Here is a 20,665-nt window from a genome sequence, read left to right as displayed (position 1 = left end):
AACATGACGTAATACAAAACATTAATAGACAAGAACAGCTCAAGGACAGAACTACATACATTTTGCGAGGCATTGGAAAACCTCCCTGGTTTTGTGGTTGAATCTGTGTTTGAAATTCACTGCTCGACTGAGGGACCTTACAGACATGTATAGAGATGAGTTAGTCATTCAAAAATCATGTAGAACACTATTATTGCACACAGTATGTCCATGCAACTTATGTGATTTGTTAAGCACGTTTTTACTCCCAAACTTATTTAGGGTTGCCATAACAAAGGGGTTGAATACTTATTTACTCAAGACATTTCAGCTTTTCATATTTAATTAATTTGTAAACATAATTCCACTTTGACATTATGGGATATTGTGTGTAGGCCAGTGACAAAAAAATCTCAATTTAATCCATTTTAAATTCAGGCGCATAACAACATTTGGAAAAAGTCAAGAGGTGTGAATACTTTCTGAAGGCACTGTATGTAAATGAGATATTTCTGTATTTCATTTTCGATAAATTTGCTACATTTTCTAAAAACATGTTTTCACTTTGTCATTAGGGGGTATTGTGTGTAGATGGGAGAGAGAAAATCTATTTAATCCATTTTGAATTCAGGCTGTAACACAATGTGGAATAAGTCAAGGGGGGTGAATACTTTCTGAAGGCACTGTAGATCCGTATTCCCTGGCAATACCAGTGTTTCTGTTGTGTTGGAAACCTATGGTTACTTCCTCTTCAGTTTATTGGTAATGTCTACCTATCACCACTCTACTACCTATCCGAGGAGGCCTTTTACTCCTTTTCATGGTCCTTTGTACCAGATATCGTCCATATTAGTCAAAGGTCATAGCAGCTGTAATTACCAATTGGACATTTAATATTTTTTTTTCAAATGAAGTTCTTCAAATGCATTCCTAGGTGACATACACTAGAGGGGCAAGTGTGAAATTACTCAATTTTCCACATAATTGTCACTTTTAAAATATCGGATACTACCTGGACATGGTCTGAATATTTTCCTTGTCCCATGTAATCACAAAGCTGTGTAAGGGTTTTTGTCAACACTAAAATGTTATCTGAAAGGTGTTTCCGCCACGTTGCTTTGTTTAGTTTATCTCTCCTGTGCTGGAGGGGTTGGAAAAAGGGATCAGAGAATGGAGCAAAATAGGAAAAGGGCCGAAAATCATCCTGTGTATGTCAGCTAACTGTTAACACACAGAGAGACGGATTATATGAAACGCAATGGATTAATTCTCTTAGGAGCTTATCACCAAACAATACGCTTCGTGTTTCTCCATCTGCAACCTTTTCCCCCCTCGCTTTTTCACAGCGCCTTCTCTCCATATCTCCTCATCCCCTCTCCGCTCTATGGTGAGTTAATGGAGTTTCGGGGAGATGGAGGAAGCAGGTGCGTTTCTCTTTGATTAGTGTGTGGGTGAGATGACACGTTTACCATGCCAGGCTGAGAGGATGTAGGGCCTGGTGGCATGTGACTGTATGCTCTGGGAACTTAGGTCATTACTAAGTCTCACACCATGTGTCAGGATGCCCTATAGCAGGGGTTCTCAAACTTTTTGGGGCCGGGGGACCCCTTTTGTGATAGCATATTCATCAGGAACCCCCTCATAATCAGAACACAACTTGAGTGATATAAAAATAGCATACAAGGGGTTTTACTATGACTTAGGCAGTGCATGGCCGGACAAACCAAGTCTCGGGGCCCTGGAAAGGAACATTTTAAAGGCCCATCTCTTGGCATTGAAAATAACATTTAGCAGTTTTCAAGCTAATATCCTGCAATTCTACACATTTTGCTATGAGGCAGAGAGAGAACATCGCAGTTTTAAAGCTTAAATTACAGTGCGTTTATGTAAAACAAATAATAATAGTATTGAGTTAGTGGATAATTAGTGAAGGACTGTGGATACCAATATCCCTGTGAGTCTCCCAGGCCCATGTTGCCCAGGGTTAAGAACAAAGTGTTGATGAATAATATGACCTTGTTGTATTGTGTTACACACTTTAAACTTATTCCACGGATCCCTTGGCCAAAAGTCGTTTAATCTGTTGTTGGTAACATTCAATAGCGGACCCCATTTTGAGAACCTCTGGCCTATAGATGCCTAGATGTCATCCCCCTCCACGCCCAACATTAGTCATACAGTTAAGATACAGTAACTGGAATGAAAAAGTTGACCAATACAAACCTATGATGCTTTTGGATCCACAGTCCATTGGGTAGCCTTAAAGTGGAAATTTACTTTTTTTTCAGCTGAAAGACAATGCACAGCGCATACATTTACATTGACATTTTAGTCATTTAGCAGACGCTCTTATCCAGAGCGACTTACAGTTAGTGCATACATAATTTTATCGAACCCACAACCCTGGCGTTGCAAACGCCATGCTCTACCAACTGAGCTACCCATGATGTTGCACAACGATTGATGTCAATAAGTTCCTGTTTTAGTCAGTGACATATTTGGGCTTGAAGCATGGCATTGTTTATTAATCAGAAACATCTACAAAGTTTTTCCTCTTCGGAGTCGCAACTGAGCTGAGCCAAACAGCTTTTCTTTGCACCGCCACTTTTTTACCAGAAAATTTAAATAATCCATTGGATAATTTGTAAATGTTCCCTTATTTTTGATCTAGTCTATAGCGTGTTAGCCAGCTAGCGTGCTTCTTGGCTGTGGAGTGACAGATCTAGTCTATAGCGTGTTAGCCAGCTAGCGTGCTTCTTGGCTGTGGAGTGACAGATCTAGTCTATAGCGTGTTAGCCAGCTAGCGTGCTTCTTGGCTGTGGAGTGACAGATCTAGTCTATAGCGTGTTAGCCAGCTAGTGTGCTTCTTGGCTGTGGAGTGACAGATCTAGTCTATAGCGTGTTAGCCAGCTAGCGTGCTTCTTGGCTGTGGAGTGTCAGATCTAGTCTATAGCGTGTTAGCCAGCTAGCGTGCTTCTTGGCTGTGGAGTGACAGATCTAAGGTTCCCGCCAGTCTGGAGTCACCCGCTGAAGTGGTATTACACACACTTTTTAATTTAGCGTCTGCATAAAGGCAAGGAAAGTGAATAATCAGCAGTTTTGAGGGATACTGCTCATGACTGAAGTCAGAAATCTATCCAAAGAATACCTATATTTAACATTGCCTTCTGTCTAAAGCGGTAACTCTTAATTTGCCCACAATTACCGCTGCACCTTTTTATTGTAAATGTTCTGGTTTTGGACAGACCACGTGATCGTGCCTGTTTTATAGCCTATTCATTCTAGTGACTCTTGTTGATAACATTTCAAGGCATAAGATGCAGAAGTATGACACAACCCATTGTTGAGTTAAGTATGGCCACTCTAAAAAGACAGCTGAGGGAAGACAGAGCTAGAGAAAGGCATGTCGAAAGAGTGCCTGACTTCTGCCAAAGATTCTTTGTTCCTCACAGAAATTGTCTAACATTCACTCACTAGAAGCACATGGCCCTGCATGTTTATTTTAGATTAAAGTCTATTTTATCAGTTGAGACATATTAGATTTCACAATTATCGCAGTTCACCTCCAGTTGGCAATTTAACCTTATTTGAGCAGTGTAAAAAGTTAAGGAAGGGCTCAGGGGGAGGGCATACTTTTCTCTGTTATCTGACTGCGGAAAAGCTCTCTACTCTGAGCTCAAGCTATTGTGCTTTTAAAAAGCCAGCCGGCTTCCAGACCCCATTCTTTAACCTGTAAGCATTTCAGATCTGAGCAAGAGAGAGGGGGAAACAGAGGGGGAGAAGGAAAAGTAGGGATGGGAGTTTGAAGTGTTGGAGAAAGGCTTTTGAAAAAGTGTCTTGTGACTCTCCAACAGAAGGACAAAGAGAAACATCTGACTGGATCTTTCAGTTTTAACTTACATTTACGTCAACTTCAAATTTGGTTGTCAATCATCTGTCGCTTTGGATGCGTTTTTTGTACCCTTTCTGTTTGCGTTCCTCTTGGTGTGTGTGTGTAGTAGTTCTCTCTCTCTCTTGAGTGTGTATTGGGGGAGGTGGGAGGGCCCAGCCATCTGATGTCATTCAGTGCAGCAGGCAGAGCCTGAAAGAGGCCCTTTGTTGGCAGCCTGTAGCACGAGTCCCTGTGCTTCTCATGCTAACGGACACACACACAGGGGACAGGAGAGGGAATGGCACCATCCGGACTGCCTTAATACCCACTCAACTGACACATCCGCATGTCCAGCCAGCTTTCGGCCAGAACGGGTACACTTTTGGGTCGCTTCTGCCTCCTCCGCAGAGGAGCTAACCAAAACCAGAGAGAAAAAAAGATGGAGCCGCTAGGACTACAAAGTTTGTAGACTTTGCCGGGCAGCACAGTTCGCTTTTGTTTGGTGGAAGAGAGGAGAGAAAAGGGGGTCACAACAGCCAAAGATTCTGAGAGGAGAAAAGCAGAAGCCCTTGTTATTTTTTTTGTTCTTTGTCTTTTCAAGACAGACTAGGGGACATTTTTACCTTTTTTTCTTTTGATCTGCCGGCAAAAGGAAACATAAGGGACACTGGGCCGATAAACGAACAGGATTTTTCAAGTGGAAGCGAAAGAAAGCAAATGAAAATGTTGGAGATTTGCCTGAAATTGGTGGGGTGTAAATCTAAGAAAGGCCTCTCGTCCTCCTCCAGCTGCTACTTGGAAGGTAAGAATTTGAGGAACGGCAGTAGGGGTTGGTATGGAGTATAAGGTTGTTTTGAAATTTATTCTTAGAGAAAGACAAAGATGGTCAGAGAAGGAGAGGACACTGTAGGGTAGTTAATTGCGCTGGGCAGGGGTAGAGAGAGGGAGAAGATGAGCTATCTCTCCGTGTGAGGCCTCTGTCGTTCCTGGGCTCTGGAAAGTGGAGGGAGAAGGAAGCCAGACACACTGGCTTGCTGCAGAGTAAAGAAGGGGGAGAAGAGAATACAAGGACATCTGATTCCAGGCTGGGCCTGTTTTACTTTTGTTTATGAGGGTTTCCTTTTCACTCTTTGCTAAGATTTGCATCTTGTTTATTCCTTTTCTACATTGAGTGCAAAGAAAAGTTCAACTGAGTTATAGAGGTTTAAGACTATAGGCCTTATAGTGTACCATTGTAATTATTTTCCAAGCCTACGCTCTGTCCTACTTGAAACAAAGATGAGCTAAATAGATTAGCCTGAATCAAAGATTAATGAAATTCGGGGAAATCCGGGGTACATTGAGTTTCAACAGTCTAATTGATTTGTAATGGAAGACTCTGAAATGCACCATGTGCCAAGGATTGCACAACAAAATGATTTAATAGACAATATACTGTAGTCCTGGAACACTTTCCAGCAAAGTGGATGTTGATAAATAACTTTAACACACACTTTCATATAGCGGTAGTTACATACACACATAGACCAAAAATGAAAAAACTGTCTCTAAATTGGAATGACGTTTTCTGTATTTCCTGGAAAAAATTAGCAAATCTCTCCTTGGAAGGATATCCACTTACTGAATTTGCAAGAAGAAAGTTAGCCCACAATTTACCTATCTTTCAGTTTACATTACTCATAGCCTTATGTGTGGCAAATTCTTCTGCAGTCAATAAAGCCTAGCATTTTACACCTGTCCCTCTCTGTGTGGCAGGTTCACTCACCCTCATGTTTAGTGTACCAATGTTTGACCTAATCACAGTAGAGCTGGGGGGAGAGAACTAGTCTACAGCGGGCACCAGCCACAGATCCAGATAGGATCTCTAAACAGTGGTTAGACCTCCAGATCTCATGCTTGATCCAGCGTCAAGCTCTTCGTCACCAGTCACAGGTGTCGACAGCGAGGTGATGCAACAGAATCACCCAAGCGTGACTTATTTTCCCTCCCTCCAACTTCGCCTCAAGTGGCTTGGTTCTACGTCATGGAACTGGACTGTTGTTTGGATTCTAATGGCCCTAGTCACTGTTTTGATCTCAGAGGTCAAGGAGGTAGTGATAAACTCCACTTGGCCAATCTCTGTATCCTCTGTTCTGTCAGTGTGTTTGTGGTTAGTTGAAATTCATCCCTGTTGCTCATACAAACTCTGTCATAGCTGTCAAGAGTTCCACACATAGTTAATCACTGCTTGATGGATTCTCTCCCCCATCGATCCATCCAGGATATGCTGTAGTTATAGCCTCTCCACTAGCAACTGCTGAGGGTTTCTCTTTTTCCTCTCTTTCTAGCCTCATTTTAAGTCTCATTCCATTTCTCTCCCTCTCTCTCTCTCTCTCTCTCTCCCTCTCTCTGAGTATGCTGTCATGTCATGCAGTATGTCTGTCTGCTGTCACTCCTCACTAAGAGCAGAGGTATTTGAGGTCAGTAAAATGTACATGTGTAGGCGGGATGCGCTGTTAGTGCCCACACACTTATGACCAGTCTACCCCCTCTCCTCTCATTTCTTACCCAGTACACTCATATGTTTATCTTCCTCCATCTGTCTTATTTCCTCACCAGACAGCCCCCGCCTGCCCATATTCATTCTACAAAATCTAAGCGTTGATCTTTTGCGGATTGAATCATAGCCTTGGAGTTCGATTGATTTCAGTCGCTCACTTTAAGAAATCAAGCTGTCATTCCTCATGCTCACCCTTGCACTTGTAGCCTATAGTTAGAAAGATACAGGTTCTGTTGTTTTTAGATTTTTGGTTTGGGTCGTTCTCAAATGTCCAGAATGATTATAGATTGAGAGACCTTATTTTCTGATCATTGTCTGAATGGTGAAGTTTTGCTCTGCAATCACACTCCGCCGTTATCAGGACACTCCTCTACCACAGGGGTCTTCATCCTTTTCCTGCCAAGGGACCCCCTCCCAGGCAAACTGGCGACCCAGGGACCCCCATCATACGTTAGCAAAAAATTAGCTGTCTTATCATCAGGTGAATGATAATGGCAAGGAGAAGTAATCAACATTCTCCTTGCCAAATTAATAGATTTGGTAGATAGTTTTCCATTATTTTGACCTCCCCACTAGACTTAGGCGGTATCAAGATTGTCATACCTTCATACCGACCTTGTGGTAATATTGGCACTGAACACAAGGGGCACTATTTTCTAACCCCACAGCCTCTGTAATCCGAAGGTTAGCAATGCTAACAAGTATATGTAAAATCCCATGGCGAATGCTAACTAAATGCTAATGAGCGCATCTCTGACCTAAACTACTGTATTTTCAGGACAGACATCCCAGCTCATAAATGTATACAAGTACCTACAGTTGTTTTGCTGCAAGCACAAGGTTGCTGCAAGCACAAAACAAATATTAGATAGCAAGGCTCTTGATCCAGGAGGGGATTCTCTGCTGTTACCATACAAAGCTTGATTTTGGAAGAAGCTAACACTTAGCTAGATAGCTAACTAGCTACTAAATTAGAAAACAAAATGCACAACTGCAGTAACTTAATAGTTATAGTTATAAGATATCTAGCTGGCAAACATTTAGTTGTGAATTCCATACTGTAACTAGATCACCTGGCGCATGCTGCACAACAGTGAGTGACTCACAAGGCTCCGGTCTCTAGTCATTGTGTGCTTGTATACAAACACCACATGACTGGGGACTACCGGTAAGCTTCATAATGAAAAATTATGTGACGGGTAAAATGAAGAACGCAATCTTTATCTCCTAACGTATTGCACAAGTTGACTGCAGGTATTTACTTAAAGTAGCTACAAATATTCAAGTTTATAAAAACAACTTCACAAATGGTTTAAACGGTATTGACGGTATTGAAAAACCATCCCGTGGCTATTTCCAAATACCCCGGTATATGCTATATACAGTATACCGCCCAAGCCTACTCCCCACATTATAATTGGAATAGGAAGTGTAAACTCTTAACAGCCTATTACATGCTGATTAGACCGGGCACACACATTGGGTTGTTATTTTACCTGAAATGCACAAGGTCCTTTTTTCTTGATCTTTGTAGAATTTTGACCCACTTTGAGTCACACAAAATCGTGTGTTTTCTACTCCGACAATTAATCCACAGATCAAAGGGTAACCTAGTTAGTTTCTAGTAATCTCTCCTCCTTTAGTCTTCTTCTTCTGTGGACTTTATATGGCGGTTGGCAACCAACCTTAAGGTGCATTAACACCACCAACTGGACTGGCGTGTGGACCTCAGTTCATCTTTCAATCACCTACGTGGGTATATGCTCCTAAAAACCAATGAGGAGATGGGAGAGGCGGGACTTGCAGCGCGTCAAGCCTCAAACATAGAACCAAGTTCTATTTTAGCGCCTGGGCTACGCAGATGCTCGTTAGCAGTTTGGATGAAATGATTGAATAACATGTCTGTGTAAATGTATTTATTTTGCAACGCTCGTGCATGGAACGCGAGCGGTGTGGTCAGCATGTTTGCTAGAAAGGTAACTCCAAACACATTTTTGCTAAGATCAGCTGTTTAGCCGGTAGTGCTGAGAGATTAGTGCTTTTTTAGGTTGTTTCGGTTCAATTATGAAAAAATTATCACAGTTTTCAATTTTGGTGATGAAATGATGACGTAACAATTCCAAAGCCCCAAATAGTGAATATTCAAATACAAAACATTGAAAATATTCCATTGTCTCTGATCACATTGGGTAGACATTAATAGAAAAATAGGAAATTACTATGAAATAATTAAATATTTCAGTTGTGTATATTACTTAGTGTTTATTTGATGACTTAATTATTTTAATTCCTTAAAGTAATCATCTTTCCTCAGGCAGTAGCAGTCAGCCAGCCTGGCCATCTAACATTATGTGCTCCCCATACTGTGCTGTCTTTAGCCATCCTATTTAACTAGCTTGCCTAAATATGCTGCAGAGCTGTCTGACGATATAATTGTATTAGTTCTTCAAAGTAGATTAGGCATACTTTCACAAACTGTCTCCCTCGTCATTGTGTTGTGTACATTCCTCTCTCGTGGTCTATGCAGTCTGTGTGTATCAACGTAGCAGGCGTAAAAGTGTATCAGTCCAGAGGTCTGGAAATAATGACAAGATTCTACAAAAGGAAAACCAGCCGACACCGACGTCTCGCTTCCAGACAAGCTAAACACCTTCTTCGCCCGCTTTGAGGATAACACAGTGCCACTGACGAGGCCCACTACCAAGGACTGTGGCCTCTCCTTCTCCATGGCCGACGTGATTAAGACATTTAAGCATGTTAACCCCCGCAAGGCTGCCAGGCCCAGACGGCATCCCTAGCCACGTCCTCAGAGCATGCGCAGACCAGCTGGCTGGTGTGTTTGTGGACATATTCAATCTCTCCCTTTCCCAGTCTGCTGTTCCCACATGCTTCAAGATGGCCACCATTGTTCCTGTACCCAAGAAAGCAAAGGTAACTGAACTGAATTACTATCGCCCTGTAGCACTCACCTCTGTCATCATTAAGTGCTTTGAGAAGACTAGTCAAGGATCATATCACCTCTACCTTACCGGTCACCCTAGACCCACTTCAATTTGCTTACCGCCCCAATAGATCCACAGACGATGCAATCGCCATCACACTGCACACTGCCCTATCCCATCTGGACAAGAGGAATACCTATGTAAGAATGCTGTTCATTGACTATAGCTCAGCATTCAACACCACAGTACCCTCCAAGCTCATCATCAAGCTTGAGGCCTTGTGTCTGAACCCCGCCCTGTGCAACTGGGTCCTGGACTTCCTGACGGGCCGCCCCCAGGTGTTGAAGGAAGGAAACAACATCTCCACTTCGCTGATCCTCAACACTGGGGAAACACAAGGGTGCGTGCTCAGCCCCCTCCTGTACTCCCTGTTCACCCATGACTGTGTGGCCAAGCACGCCTCCAACTCAATCATCAAGTTTGCAGACGACACAACAGTAGTAGGCTTGATTACCAACAATGACGAGACCGCCTACAGGGAGGAGGTGAGGGCTCTGGGAGTGTGGTGCCAGGAAAATAACCTCTCACTCAACATCAACAAAACAAAGGAGATGATCATGGACTTCAGGAAATAGCAGAGGGTGCACCCCCCTATCCACATCGACGGGACCACAGTGGAGAAGGTGGAAAGCTTCAAGTTCCTTGGCGTACACATCACCGACAAACTGAAATGGTCCACCCACGCAGACAGTGTGGTGAAGAAGGCGCAACAGAGCCTCTTCAACCTCAGGAGGCTGAAGAAATTCAGCTTGGCACCTAAAAACCTCACAAACTTTTACAGATGCACAATTGAGAGCATCCTGTCGGGCTGTATCACCACCTGATACGGCAACCGCACCGCCCGCAACCGCAGGCCTCTCCAGAGGGTGATGCGGTCTGATGAACGCATTATCGGGGGCAAACTACCCGCCCTCCAAGACACATACGGCACCCAATGTCACAGGAAGGCCAAAAGGATCATCAAGGACATCAACCACCCGAGCCACTGCCTGTTCACCCCGCTATCATCCAGAAGGCGAGGTCAGTTCAGGTGCATCAAAGCTGGGACCGAGAGAATGAAAAACAGCTTCTATCTCAAGGCCATGTTAAATAGCCATCACTAGCACATTAGAGGCTGCTGCTGCCTATTGAAATCACTGACCACTTTAAGAAATGGAACACTAGTCACTTTAATAATGTTTACAGTCACTTTAATAATGTTTACATATCTTGCATTTCGCTACACACGCTATAACATCTGCTAAACACGTGTGACAAATAAAATTTGATTTGATGTCTCCACCCTAATGGGAGTCGTTGTCCTAAAGGCGGGAAGGCAGGCGACAAGCTTAGGTCCAAAGTAAGCCCATAAAAACGCATTGGGCTTATTTTGAAGAGTTTGGCGAGAGTGAAACCACAGATGGAACAATTAGAACATCTTTGGTGAAACCTCTCGCTTCTCCTTTTCCCCTCTGATCCGTCTGAGCCAGGGAAAACTGGCGCAATGGATTATGGTCATTGTAGTTAATTACCACGTTTCTGCGCTGAACTGAATATTTGCTTAATGAAAACTACAACCCCCTTCAGCCCAGCGTCCTCTTGACTTGATTTCTTTCGTGAATTATTTGATTTCGCTCTAGAGACAACTACGTGTTGGGCTCACAAAAAAAAAACAGAACTAAATGGAATTCAAGTAATTGGGCCGACGTCGGTCAATTAGTAGTTTAATAACCCCCCCAAAATTAAATGACCGTTAATCGCTCAGCACTATTAGCTGGTTAAACAACGGTTAGCCATGTGTTGGCAAAAACAAATGTCCAAGTCAAGAAAGCCGAAGTAGCCTATTCGCGAGTACTTTTTCCAAAGCCTATGTCAGATACGCCAGTGAGTGTAATTTGCACAATATTAGGAGTTGACATAATTAGAAAGAAGATTATCCTCTTTTCTACTCTAGGTATGTACTTTAAAATGTGTTTACTCTGTTGTTGCCAACAATAAGTAGTTTTCTTTGTTTAAATTTTTTTTTTTTTTTATGTGCTAACCCGTGGTTGAATACCCCTGCTCTACCAGTGCTGGGGAGCAGAAAGTGTTCAGATGCCTCTATGCTCTTATCACAGACTCCTCAGGAATGTTAATCATGCACATCCCTAATCTCTGTCATGTGCCCAGTTAGAGTCCAGCGCCCAGACTGTCAGCTGTTTGTGGTGACCATGGATTTATCCCATCTTTCTCCCTTTCAGTCGATCTCATCATGTAATGTGGCTCCACAGTAGATCACCAAATAGTCTACCTCTCTGCATTTCACCAGATTGCTCTGCCAGGGCTCAGTTGACCACCCAACACTTATCACCTACACAAAAGGTGTTGGTTTGACATAAGATACAGATGAAAATCATAACAATCAAGGATCAGTGCTCAATATATCACAGCATGCCTTTCTCTTGAACTGAATATTTTTGCACAAGCTTAGTAGGCTAGCCTACTACCCATAGCTTTGTCCTTTCTCTCTGGTATCTCTATGGCCTCAGCAGATGATCAAATGCCTCTCCCTGGTCCTAGTGTCTGAGAGCTGCAAGGTGCTGAAACACGTGTGCTGACAGCGACGCTGGCCACACAATGAAGTCACTGTGTGGGCCCTCTTCTATCTCTTTCCCTTTCTCTTTCCTTCTCTATGTATTCCACCTCTCCTCTCTGCAACTCATTCCAGTTCTGGTAACCTTGACGTTGCATCCAAAGCCCTCTCAAAGTCCCATTATTTGAGTATAATGAGCATAATCTGTGGTTGAAGTGCCTGTTATTCCAGCCCTAATTGGAAGTTTAACGCAGCTCGAATTTCCCCTCTCACTACAAAATTAGAGACAATGATGGGCCAACTCTTATTGGAGAGTCTTGTTATTGAAAACAAAGTATTGAAATTGAAAGGAAAGCCTGGAACTCCAGGAAATGAAACGTACAGGTAGTGGAAAGATGGACTATGTTATTGGACTGGCCTTTTATTAAAGATCTCAGTTAATATTGCTGCCTTTAATACCATAGTCAAATCACAGCAGCTGTGCAGGGGAAATGTTCCTTCGATGTGACGTGGGGAGGTTCTCAGAAGTCTCTGGAGTATATTTTTAAAAGAACACATACAGGTGTGAATGTGTTAGTGTCTGTGTGTGTCCATGGAATAGACTGAAGCAGTGACAATACCTGTTCTGAAATGCCAGCACATTAAGCATTGCTTTCTCTTTTTCTGCTTTCTCTGTATTAGCCTGGGTGCAAGTCTGTTTCTGCTCTCTTGCCAACTCCTGATGAATTTGACATTAAGCATGACAAGGAATGAAAGCTAAACAGACTGGAACCCAGGCTATGTTTCTATGACAAGGTGATAGGAAGGCTATTCACCTTGTTGTTGGTTTATTTAACACAGATCTGAGCGACTCTCTTTTCCTCAAAGTCCATTTGTTTAATAGATAAAGACATGTTCTAATGTTGGACCTGTCTGTTGTATGTTCCAGAAGCTCTCCAGAGACCAGACTTTGAGCCCCAGGGTCTGACAGAAGCAGCCCGCTGGAACTCCAAAGAAAATCTTTTGTCCGGACCCAGCGAGAATGACCCCAACCTGTTTGTTGCACTCTATGACTTTGTGGCCAGTGGGGACAACACTCTCAGCATAACTAAAGGTAAGAGAATCGTGTGTGTGTGTGAGGTGACAGAGAGATTCTGTCTCGGTGGGAGTTGGGATCAATATCTTAAAATTCTTGTCAATTCAGGAATTGAGTTTCACTACTATGACGTGACATGAAATGGAACGGCCCCCAGCTCTGCGCTGTGAGTCCATCTCTGTGAGAGTACATTCATTTTCCATCCAGACAGCCGTCAGAAAACCATTTATCTGTGCTCTGAAACGATTAACAATAAAACCGTCCATCATAGCCCAGAGAGCATCAGGCTTTGTGAAAATACTCCCTCTGGGAATATTGTGGTCAGGGATCTGCCTCAGTCACTGGTCATGGGGTCAATGTGCAAAACGGCCCTCAGTCGCAGCAGTTAAACAGGACAGACGGAGTGTGTGTGTGCATGAGTGTTCTCCTCTTCCTTAAACTTCTGACTGTGCTGAGATGGGTACAGTGCCCTCCCAGGGGGATGGGGAGGGTTTCGAGTGTGACGTATCTGACTGGAAACCCACATATTTGCGTCCCGTTCCCTATCTCTCCCTATGACGCTCACTTCCTGGCTGTCCGCTCACACGCAAGTTCTTTCCACTGGAGCAGCTGGAAAACAATGCAGCAGTTGCAGGAGAGAGAGCGTGGAGGATGGGATGCAGAGGAAAACTTTAAAGGACTAGGAAATACAGATCCAAAACATGTTATGTAATATATTAAATAAGGTCGTCTAATTTATTTGGTCATCTAATTTATAAGAAACATTTAGGGGGTTGGGTTTGCTTCATGCCTCCAAATTGAAAAGTTCTTCCAATTTATTCAGAGTCACAGATTTAATCTTAAAGTTTAGAAATAAGTATATTATCAGCTATTGACACTTGCAGTAAAGCGTTTTGTGAATTGTAGTTTTATGCTGAGCCGCTATGTAAACTTAAGTCTAAAACTGGGAGCAGACAGTGATGTCAACCCTGCTAACCTCAAGACCAACGGAAAGAAACCTAGTGTCACAATCTGAGTAAACATTGTATTAGATACAGTGGATTCCTGAGTCAAAGATTGACCAGCCTAGCTCAGTTTCAGAATAGTGGGCATGTGGCATAGTGTCACCTCAGACTAACAACACTTTCATGTTTGTCTATGACGCAAATGGAAAAACAGTTAGCACAGTCTCCTCGTAAGCATAGCCTCAACTGTGTCAAATCTAGAACCTTTATAGAGAGGATAGTCACTATACTAGTAACTTATAGCAAGCAACCATTCTATAGCAAGTCTCTTTTACATGTGAAGTTTATCCTGTAGCCAGTTGAAATATAGGCCTACTTGGAGTGGTGTCTATGTACACCACCTGCCATACTCATATAAGGTCTCACTGTAGATACCCCCTGTAGTTTCCCCTGATTTCACCCTAATGGCATGTCCCCCGTGCAGGAGAGAAGCTGCGAGTCCTGGGTTACAACCATAATGGGGAGTGGTGCGAGGCGCAGACCAACCACGGCCAGGGCTGGGTGCCCAGTAACTACATCACTCCGGTCAACAGCCTGGAGAAGCACAGCTGGTACCATGGGCCTGTGTCGCGCAACGCAGCAGAGTACCTGCTCAGCTCGGGCATCAACGGCAGCTTCCTGGTCAGGGAGAGCGAGAGCAGCCCCGGGCAGAGGTCCATCTCACTGCGCTACGAGGGACGCGTCTACCACTACAGGATCAACACGGCCTCCGACGGGAAGGTGAGGATATACAGTACACACAGACAGTACACACAGACAGTACACACAGACAGTACACACCCAAACATCCAACATCTATTCTATCACATCACCACAGCACATCTTTATATGAAATGGTGCCCCAGAGACTATGTCCCCAAGTTCTAAACAGCCAGTGGTTTTATCTCTCTCTCTGGCTAACAGTGATTATCTGAGGCAGCTGTAAGTGGCCTGACTGTCAGTGGGCTTTAGTGGAGGTCTCCACAGAGCAGCTTATTCTACCCCCTCTGGGAAAGGCTCATTTAGAGAGGACATGGCAGGTCTGGACATGGCAGGTCTGGAGCTGGTTAAGGTCAGAGGCCTACGTTCCAACACTCTAAAATGGCCTCTCCTCTCCTTCATGACCGCTGACCTCAAAAGGTATCAGAAAGATGCTGGGGGCCAAATCCAGGTGAAGATACAGACAGTGGGAAAAATGAGGACCCAATAGTGCAGTATCAACCAAGTATATTTTCACCTCGATCATAATCATCATCTTTCATTGTAGAAGCCTGTACTGTCTACCTCAGTTTGAAGGGAGCTTGAAGGAAAGGAGGCCTTATATTACTATTAGGACACACCCTGCTTGTGTGCTACACCAACCCTTAATAGTGGTCATGAGGAAAGGAGACAGAGAAAGGAGCCATATATGAATATTAGGATAGTCAGTCTGCCAACCGTCTTCTCTCCTCTCTTGACCCAGCTGTCTGTCCGGCCAGCTGAGGTAAACCACTGCAGCATTCCTTACTGCACAGAGGTGAGCGAGTGGATCGGCAGCCACCAGACAAGGACAGACCAGCACAAGCACACACACACACACACACACACACACAGACTCACACACTCGTACTTTAACACACGCACACACAGACTTTTAATCTCCCACCCTCCCTACCCCCTGCAGTTCCACTATCTCCCACTGTACTTATATTCAGCCGTCTGGAATGCAGACTTTTCCAATATCTGTACCTCATCTCTCCTGTCTGTGGAACACTCCTCATATCACCCCCACGCAACACAGATTGAGTGATTAACAGTATTCTGATCAGCCCAGATTCCTGCGTTAATGAAATAGATCCCCTGCTGGGATGATTGTTCCTGAGAGACAGGCCCTGCTTACGTAAGTGTTCAAGCTGGAGCTTTAGTCTCTTCATTGTTCAAGACCTTCGGATGCTGCTCTTTTCAGGTTTTTCTTTAACTATCCATCTGCTCAGTCAGTACCTACCTACATTATATCCATTTACATTCTGTTAAACTATAAAAAGCCATCCATTTGTGAAGATGTGCAGACTACAAAATGTTTCTAGAGTGGAACAGGCCATGCATAGCACACTGAACACAGGATCTGGGACTGAGGTCTTATGTAAGACATGGACAATGGAAAAGACTGTGTCCAGTCAGCCTTGACCAAGATCCCTCACCAGAGATTGTCTGCAGCTGGAAAGTGCATTTCTTGCTCCCAATGCTTTTTGAGAGTGTTGCTGCTATTCCACATATTATCCAGCCAGTTCAGTTGGTTCATTTTACAGAAGAATCTATCCTCTTTGCTGCATTGTTCATACTTGCAGCAGCATATGGAGCTGGATTTAAACCCACAACTCGTTTTTCTGAATCTCCTTACTGTTATGGGTTTAAGTCATACAATCTGTTATGGGATTAACAGTCATACAATGTAAACTCAAAACGGCATCTCCCTCTCTCCAGCTATACGTGTCGTCTGAGAGTCGTTTTAACACCCTGGCAGAGCTGGTGCACCACCACTCCACGGTGGCCGACGGCCTCATCACCACGCTGCACTACCCAGCGCCCAAACGCAACAAGCCCACCATCTACGGCGTGTCACCCAACTACGACAAGTGGGAGATGGAGCGTACTGACATCACCATGAAGCACAAGCTGGGAGGAGGGCAGTATGGCGAGGTCTACGAGGGGGTCTGGAAGAAGTACAGCCTCACTGTGGCTGTCAAGACCCTCAAGGTACGCAGGGAGATTTGTTGGGAGTTCAGGGAGTGAGATTGGACCATCAGAATGAGTTAATGACAATGTCAATATCGTCTGTTAGCTGCTGAAATCTTAGTTAGGCAGATGGAAAATAAGAGTGCGGTTTCAGATGACGTGATGGGATCTGAGACTGGAAACCGTGCTGAGTATACCACCTCCTGGTGGCACATAGGTGTAGAACAGAGACATCTGCTGAGCAAACACACTTATTGTAAAGCTTCTATAGGTAGTTCCATGTAGAAAACATGTAACGATGGCCTCTAGATGTAGCTATCTGTTTGAATGTATTTTCTCCTGATGTGTGTGGTTGACCCTCTAGTCCTGTTCTCACCCACTCAGGAGGACACCATGGAGGTGGAGGAGTTCCTGAAGGAGGCTGCTGTCATGAAGGAGATCAAACACCCCAACCTGGTACAGCTACTGGGTGAGTTACTGTGGAACAACACTTTTCAGTTGCAGATGTCCTATAAGTGTCTCTTCCTGAAAAGCAACTCTGTACTGCCATTGTCAGTGCTGTAACTAACTTTGTCCCTCTCTCTCTGTCAGGCGTGTGCACGCGGGAGCCTCCGTTCTACATCATCACAGAGTTCATGACCCATGGCAACCTGCTGGACTACCTGAGGGAGTGTAACAGGGAGGAGGTGAACGCTGTGGTACTGCTCCACATGGCCACGCAGATCTCCTCCGCCATGGAGTACCTGGAGAGGAAGAACTTCATCCACAGGTGAGACATGACACTCTCTCTCTTCCCATTTCTTCCCCTTCTTCACTCATCTTTCCTGCTCCTCACTCTTTCATCACTTGTCCTCTTCTCGACCTAGACAAATAAATTATACAGTGCATTCGGAAAGTATTCAGACCCCTTGACTTTTTCCACATTTTCTTATGTTATAGCCTTATTCTAAAATGGATTAAATTGTTTTCCCCCCCTCAACATCTTTTTGTGTGAAAATTTATAAAAATGTAAAAACTGAAATTACATTTCCATAAGTATTCGGACCCTTTACTCAGTACTTTGTTGAAGCACCTTTGGCAGTGATTACAGCCTCAAGTCTTCTTGGGTATGACGCTACAATCTTGGCACACCTGTATTTGGGGAGTTTCTTCCATTCTTCTCTGCAGATCCTCTCAAGCTCTGTTAGGTCTCTCCAGAGATCGTGTTCAAGTCCGGGCTCAGGCTGGGCCACTCAAGGACATTCAGAGACTTGTCCCGAAGCCACTCCTGCGTTGTCTTGGCTGTGTGCTTAGGGTCGTTGTTCTGTTGGAAGGTGAACCTTCGCCCCAGTCTGAGGTCCTGAACGCTCTGGAGCAGGTTTTCATCAAGGATCTCTCTGTACTTTGCTCTGTTCATCTTTCCCACGATCCTGACTAGTCTCCCAGTCCCTGCCGCTGAAAAACATCTCCATAGCATGATGCTGCCACCACCATGCTTTACCGGAGGGATGGTGCCAGGTTTCCTCAAGACGTGATGCTTGTTATTCAGGCAAAAGAGGTCAATCTTGGTTTCATCAGACCAGAGAATATTGTTTCTCATGGTCTGAGAGTCTTTAGGTGACTTTTGGCAAACTCCAAGCGGGCAGTCATGTGCCTTTTACTGAGGAGTGGCTTCCGTCTGGCCACTCTACCATAAAGGCCTGATTGGTGGAGTGCTGCAGAGATGGTTGTCCTTCTGGAAGGTTCTCCCATCTCAACAGAGGAACTCTGGAGCTATGTCAGAATGACCATCGGGTTTTTGGTCACCTCCCTGTCCAAGGCCCTTCTCCCCTGATTGCTCAGTTTGGCCGGGCGGCCAGCTCTAGGAAGAGTCTTGGTGGTTCCACATTTCTTCCATTTAAGAATGATGGAGGGCACTGTGTTCTTGGGGACCTTCAATGCTGCAGACATTTTTTAGTACCCTTCCCCAGATCTGTGCCTCGACACAATCCTGTCTCGGAGCTCTACGGACAATTCCTTCGACCTCATGGCTTGGTTTTTGCTCTGACATGCACTGTCAACTGTGGGACCTTATATAGACAGGTGTGTGCCTTTCCAAATCATGTCCATTCAATTGAATTTACCACAGGTGGACTCCAATCAAGTTGTAGAAACATCTCAAGGATGATCAAAGGATGATCAATGGAAACAGGATCCACCTGAGCTCAATTTTGAGTCTCATAGCAAAGGGTCTGAATAAGTTATTATTATATATAATTTTTTTATAGATTTGCAAACATTTCAAAAAAACTGTTTTCGCTTTTTCATTATGGGGTATTGTGTGTAGATTGATGAGGAAACATTTTAATTTAATACATTTTAGAATAAGGCTGTAACGTAAGAAAGTGGAAAAAGTCAAGTGGTCTGAATACTTTAAGAATGCGCTGTATGTGTGCTTTTGCTGTGAGATTGACTTTGCCCCAGCATGTTTTATGATAGAAGGTGATATGATTTATATCCTCTCGTCGATTGTCAAGCTTGTCGAGACTCCGCTTCTTGCTCAAGTGCGCACACAACTCCAACACTTCAAGACATGGATATTAGAAGAGATTGCCATCCAAAATAAATACATAGTGCTGCCTTTGACGCCATGCCCCCTCTGTCTCCTGTCTTTGCTCCAGGGACCTGGCAGCCCGTAACTGTCTGGTAGGGGAGAACCACCTGGTGAAAGTGGCAGACTTTGGGCTGAGCAGGCTGATGACGGGGGACACGTACACGGCCCACGCTGGGGCCAAGTTCCCCATCAAGTGGACTGCCCCAGAGAGCCTGGCGTACAACAAGTTCTCCATCAAATCTGACGTCTGGGGTGAGTTTGGATATGACAAAGTAACTCAGACAAATGTATTTCTGATATTTAGAATTACTTATACTGAACAAAAATATAAATACCACATGTAAAGTGTTGGTCCCATGTTTCATGATCTAAAATAAAATATCCCAGACATTTTCCAAACGCACAAAAAGCTTATTTCTCTAAAATGTTGTGCACAAATTAGTTTACATCCTTGTTAGTGAGCATTTCTCCTTTGCCAATTTAATCCATCCACCTGAAAGGTATGGCATATCAAGAAGCTGATTAAACAGCATGATCATTACACAGGTGCACCTTGTGCTGGGGATAATAAAAGGCCACTAAAATGTGCAGTTTTGTCACACAACACAATGCCACAGATGTCTCAAGTTTTGAGGGAGCGTGTAATTGGCATGCTGACTGCAGGAATGTCCACCAGAGAATTGAATGTTCATTCAACGTTGTTTTAGAGAATTTGGCAGTACGTCCAACCGGCCTCACAACTGCAGGCCACGTGTAACCACACCAAGCCAGGACCTCCACATCCAACTTCACCTGCGGGATTGTCTGAGACCAGCCACCCGGACAGCTGATGAAACTGTGGTTTTGCATAACCAAAGAATTTCTGCACAAACTGTCAGAAGACGTCTCAGGGAAGCTCATCTGCTTGCTCGTCGTCCTCACAAGGGTCTTGACCTGACTGCAGTTCGGCGTCATAACCGACTTCAGTGGGCAAATGCTCACCTTCGATGGCCACTGCCACGTGTGCTCTTCACGGATGAATCCCTGTTTCAACTGTACCGGGAAGATGGCAGACAGCGTGTATGGCGTCGTGTGGGCAAGCGGTTTGCTGATGTCAACGTTGTGAACAGAGTGCCCCATGGTGGCGTTGGGGTTATGGTATGGGCAGGCATAAGCTACAGACAAGGAACACAATTGCATTTTATCGATGGCAATTTGAATGCACAGACATACCGTGACGAGATCCTGAGGCCCATTGTCGTGCCATTCATCCTCCGCCATCACCTCATGTTTCAGCATGATAATGCATGGCCCCATGTTGAAAGGATCTGTACACAATTCCTGGAAGCTGAAAATGTTCCAGTTCTTCCATGGCCTGCATACTCACCAGACAATGTCA

The 20,665-nt window shown here is 44.3% G+C and overlaps 1 protein-coding gene across 3 annotated transcripts in view; it reads left to right on the top strand.

The window, feature by feature from the left end:
• Positions 1-20,665, top strand: part of LOC311100275 (tyrosine-protein kinase ABL1-like) — a 50,110-nt gene that overhangs the window by 22,677 nt on the left and 6,768 nt on the right. Inside the window, exons 1-7 of one of the 3 annotated variants that reach the window (XM_084141129.1) lie at positions 4,056-4,652; positions 12,871-13,035; positions 14,446-14,741; positions 16,464-16,736; positions 17,100-17,184; positions 17,307-17,484; positions 19,355-19,539. In XM_084141129.1, coding sequence (XP_083997255.1) covers positions 4,568-4,652; positions 12,871-13,035; positions 14,446-14,741; positions 16,464-16,736; positions 17,100-17,184; positions 17,307-17,484; positions 19,355-19,539 — 1,267 coding nt within the window. In that variant the 5' untranslated portion in view covers positions 4,056-4,567. Of the gene's footprint in view, positions 1-4,055; positions 4,653-12,870; positions 13,036-14,445; positions 14,742-16,463; positions 16,737-17,099; positions 17,185-17,306; positions 17,485-19,354; positions 19,540-20,665 lie in introns of those variants that run through there. The other 2 variants (XM_084141128.1, XM_084141130.1) reach the window with 2 other exon arrangements.

This window comes from Coregonus lavaretus (genome assembly GCF_964263955.1).
Source record: "Coregonus lavaretus genome assembly, chromosome: 24".
NCBI classification, from domain to species: domain Eukaryota; kingdom Metazoa; phylum Chordata; class Actinopteri; order Salmoniformes; family Salmonidae; genus Coregonus; species Coregonus lavaretus.
The sequence above is the reverse complement of the archived record's forward strand: the minus strand, read 5'-3'. Positions and strand labels throughout refer to the sequence as shown.